The sequence below is a fragment of the Berghia stephanieae genome, chromosome 4 (genome assembly GCF_034508935.2).
Source record: "Berghia stephanieae isolate SIO BIC M18660-M18661 chromosome 4, UCSD_Bste_1.3, whole genome shotgun sequence".
Lineage (NCBI taxonomy): Eukaryota > Metazoa > Mollusca > Gastropoda > Nudibranchia > Aeolidiidae > Berghia > Berghia stephanieae.
In genome coordinates, this window is record NC_088363.1 from 87,019,298 (window position 1) to 87,023,987 (window position 4,690).

The window sequence follows — 4,690 nt, forward strand, 5'->3', positions numbered from 1 at the left end:
GTTGGTCCCGTGTGAGGATCTGTATTAAATCATTTGTTCTGACTTTCTATGCACATATAGTAAGTCAAGGTTTTGATTCTGTGTAAGAATCTGGGTGAAGATATTTTGTTGATTCTGTAATTGAATCTGGGTGAAGATTTGGTTGGTTCCGTGTGAGGACCTGTAATAAATCAGTAGTTTGATTCTATGTATTATCTGAGTCTATATAGATCAATGTTGGGTTCCATGTAGGGATCGGTATTAGTTGCCTGTTTTGATTCCGTGTAGGGATTTATATTGACGCGTATCGTTATAAGGTTACTTGTAGTACCACTTTATTCTACGTGAAAGTAACAATTACGGCAACAGTGTTGATAAACATATTGAAGTTTGTTTATTTGAATTTGAATTGGTTTGATTAATTGTCCTAGAGATGGATGTGGAAAGATTAATTAAACTTGGAGAAAAATTGGAGTTAAGGGGTGAAGATCTCCGTGCTTGGGTGACAGCCCAGTTACAAGAAGATGAAGAGAGAAAAGAGAAGGAGAGAGAACGTGCCAAAGAAGAGGAGGAGATAAGCAGAGCACGAGCTCAAAGACAAGAAGCTCTGATGGAGAAAGAGCTTGAACTGCTTAGGTTAAAGTCGGAGTGTCAGGCTTCCTCCAACAACGACAGTATGACAAGTGACATTCGATCATTTACTCATGCTCCTACTGTTAAGAGTCCTCGACTTCCATGTTTTGACGAAAACAAGGATCATATGGACAGCTATCTGCTCCGTTTCGAGAGATACGCTAAAGTCAACGGCTGGGAATGCAGGGATTGGGCAATCCAGTTGTCTGCACTTCTCAAAGGGAAAGCACTGGACGTCTACACTCGACTGAGTGATGAAGATGCCATCGATTATGGGGTAGTAAAAGCGGCTTTATTGAGACGTTATAATCTAACGGATGATGGATTCAATGAAAAATTTAGGAAGAGTAGACCGGAACAAGGGGAGCGTTTTAGCCAGTTTGCGACTAGATTGGAGAGTTATATGGAAAAATGGATTGAGTTGTCGGGGAAAAGGAAGGACTCAGTTGCTGACATTCTGGATATGATATTGAAGGAACAGCTTGTCAGTGTCTGCGGTCGGGATTTGACGATTTTCATAAAAGAAAGACAACCGAAGACAGCAAGGGAAGTAATAGATTTAGGAGAAAAGTACATTGAAGCGCACGGTGTCGCAGGAACATTTTCCAAAAGTGGAGTGGCTCAAGAAAAATCAAAGAACGTCAATGAAAGTAGTCGAAACAACGTAATGAAGGACACTACCCGCTTCGCTAGCCAAATGGTTTGCCACAACTGTAAACGGCCAGGACATATGGCACGAGATTGTCGACAAAAGAAGCAAGCTGCTGCTGTGGTCGAGAGTCCCTTTTGTTATTACTGTCGGCGAAAAGGACACTTAATAAAAGATTGCCGTGAGAAGAAGAGGCACGAAGACAGGAAGGCACCTACCGGTATAGAACAAGTCTCCGCGATCACAGAAGATCATGAACCACAGAAATGTTTGAGACATGACAAGGTGGAATTAAAGTGCGGATGTGAGATGCCAATGATTTCTGCAGCGTGCTCAGGACATGTGCCAGTCGCACCTGTAATGCCGGTGGCCGTCGGATGGTTGAATGGGAAAAAGGTGAATGTGTTACGTGATAGCGGCAGTAGTTGTGTCATCGTCAGAAAAGGACTGATAAACAAGAGTAAGGATGACTGGAATAAAAAGGTCCTGATCTACTTGGCTAACGGAGAGGCTATTTCCGCACCACACTGTGAAGCTTATTTGGAATGCCCCTATTTTACCGGGAGATTGTCAGTCGTCGAGTTAGAATCCCCATTGCATGACGTTATACTTGGGAATATTGAAGGTGCCAAAAGCCCAAAAATGCATGTAAAAACAGTTACTGACGAGCAGGAATTGGGTCATGGAGATGAACTGAGCGCCGTACAAACACGAGGGCAACGTGAACGCAAGATCAAAGACTTGGTCACAGCTCCATCTATAGAGACAGGTGTAAGCGTCGACGAACTAAAGGAGAAACAAAAGCATGACATCACACTAAAAGCTGCGAGGGATGCTGCTACCAGAGGAGAGGTAAGAAACACAGGCAAGAGTAATACCAGTTGGTATGCCTATGACAGAGGTTTGCTGATCCGCTATTTTCAATCTCCAAGGGTTGAGCACGGGGATTTGGTAAAGCAAGTTGTCGTACCAAAATGCCTGCGTAATTCAGTCATGCGGTTGGCCCATGAAAGTGTACTCTCTGGACATCTCGCGGCAAAGAAAACGACAGATCGAATACTGAGTAATTTTTACTGGCCAAATATTTGGGAGGATGTCATGAGATTTTGTCAGTCTTGCGACCAGTGTCAAAGGTCAGCTCCGAGAGGAATCACCCCTAAGGTCCCTCTTACTAAAGTTCCGCTCATCGATGAACCCTTCAGTCGGGTAGCAGTGGATCTAATTGGCCCCATCATGCCGGCATCAGATAGAGGAAACCGATATATACTCACTGTGGTGGATTACTGTACGAGGTATCCAGAGGCCATTGCTCTGAAGAGTATGGAAACAGAAAGAGTAGCAGAAGGATTGGTTGACATCTTTAGCCGCACGGGAATACCTAAGGAGATGCTAAGCGACAGGGGGACGCAATTCACATCAGACCTGATGAAGGAAGTATGCAGACTGCTCTCCGTAAAACAAATCACTACTAGTCCTTATCACCCACAAGCCAATGGGCTTGTAGAGAGATTTAATGGAACTTTAAAAGGAATGCTCAAGAGGTTGGCTGCAGAGCGACCCTCAGACTGGGACAGATACATCAATGCTGCATTATTTTCATACAGGGAGGCTCCTCAGGAATCTCTTGGTTTCTCTCCGTTTGAGCTCTTATTTGGAAGGCCTGTGAGAGGACCGATGAAAATATTACGGGAACTATGGACCGAAGACATAGAAGACCCGGATGTGAAAACGACGTATCAATACGTAGTCGATTTAAGGGAAAAGATAGAGAATACTGTGAAGGCAGCACACGATAACCTGCAGTATTCATCCTCGCGTTACAAGGCACATTTTGACAAAAAGGCCAAAGTAAGGTCATTTGAAAAGGGAGATAAAGTATTGCTCTTACTGCCCACGAAACATAACAAACTGGAATTGAAGTGGCAGGGTCCTTTTGAAGTGAAATATGTCACGGGTCCGAATAATTACGTCATTAATATAGACAACACCAGAAGGACATACCACGTCAATTTGCTGAAAAGGTACTACGTGAGAGACGTGGAGAAGGAGAATGAAGTCGGTGTTCTTCAATGTGCCGTGGCAGCGGTTATCGAAGATAACGATGGTGATGGAGAAAAGGTTCTTCCTCGGATGGAATTGCCTGCTCTGAAACAGACTGAGACCAAAGACGATGTCATCCTGCATGAAGGAATGAGTCCTCAGCAGATAGGTCAATTGCAGGGCATGCTCCAGGATTTTGATGACGTATTGACCGATGTGCCAGGACGCACGAATAATTACATCTACGACATCCGTTTGACGTCGGATTGTCCAGTCAGAAAGAAACCATATCCCGTGCCTCAAGCATTAAAAACCACATTAAAAGAAGAAGTGAAGGCCATGCTTCGCGCCGGGATAATCGAGCCATCGGATAGTCCGTATTGTTCGCCATCTGTCGTTGTCAAGAAGAAGGACGGAACCATTCGTTATTGTGTGGACTTCAGATCCCTTAACAACATTACGGTGTTCGATGCGGAACCAATGCCTAGACTTGATGATCTGTTTCAAGAAATTGGGACATCATGTCACTTTGTCTCAAAGATTGATTTATCCCGTGGATTCTGGCAAATTCCATTGTCAGACAGGACCAAGGAGAAAACGGCATTTGCAACAGAGTTAGGACTGATGCAGTTTACTGTAATGCCCTTCGGACTTCAAGGGGCGCCCTCCGCGTTCTCGCGGATGATGAGAAAAGTCGTTGGTGGACTTCCCAACGTGAAAAACTACATCGACGATATTCTCATTCACACTGCAACATGGGATGAACATTTAAAAACGTTAAGGACAGTTCTTCAAAGGTTGCGTGATTGCGGCTTGACGGCGAAACCGTCAAAGTGCCTGCTTGGTTTCCCGGAGGTGGAGTTTTTAGGCCATTCTATTGGTGGAGGGAATTTAAGGCCAACCATGGACAAGGTCAAATCGATCCAAGAGGCAAACTTACCCTCGAACAAGAAACAAATGAGAAGTTTTCTTGGGCTGGCATCATTCTACCGACGTTATGTGCCAAACTTCTCAGCAGTGGCAGCTCCCCTGACAGACGCGACAAAGAAAGGCATGCCCAACAGAGTGATTTGGGACGAACCACAGAAGAGAGCCTTCCAAACGCTGAAAAATATGCTTACATCGGATCCCGTGTTGCGCCTTCCAGATTATGATAAGCCGTTTATTTTATCTACGGACGCCAGCGACACAGGATTAGGTGCTGTGCTATCTCAGGAGCATGATGGAGTCAAATATCCAGTTACCTATTTAAGCAGGAAATTGTTACCGCGGGAGCAGAGGTACTCTGTTGTTGAGAAGGAATGTCTGGCCGTAGTTTGGGCTGTGAAAACACTAAATGTGTATTTCATTGGTAAAGAATTTATAATTGAAACTGATCATGCCCCACTT

At 44.5% G+C, this 4,690-nt stretch overlaps 1 protein-coding gene across 1 annotated transcript in view; it reads left to right on the plus strand.

Moving 5' to 3' along the window:
* Positions 1-739: 739 nt before the first annotated feature.
* LOC144971878 (uncharacterized) overlaps positions 740-4,690 on the plus strand; it is a 9,557-nt gene continuing 5,606 nt past the window's right edge. The window contains exon 1 of the mRNA XM_078912953.1: positions 740-4,690. This exon is cut by the window's right edge and continues 87 nt beyond it. Within this exon, the coding sequence (XP_078769079.1) occupies positions 740-4,690 (3,951 nt within the window).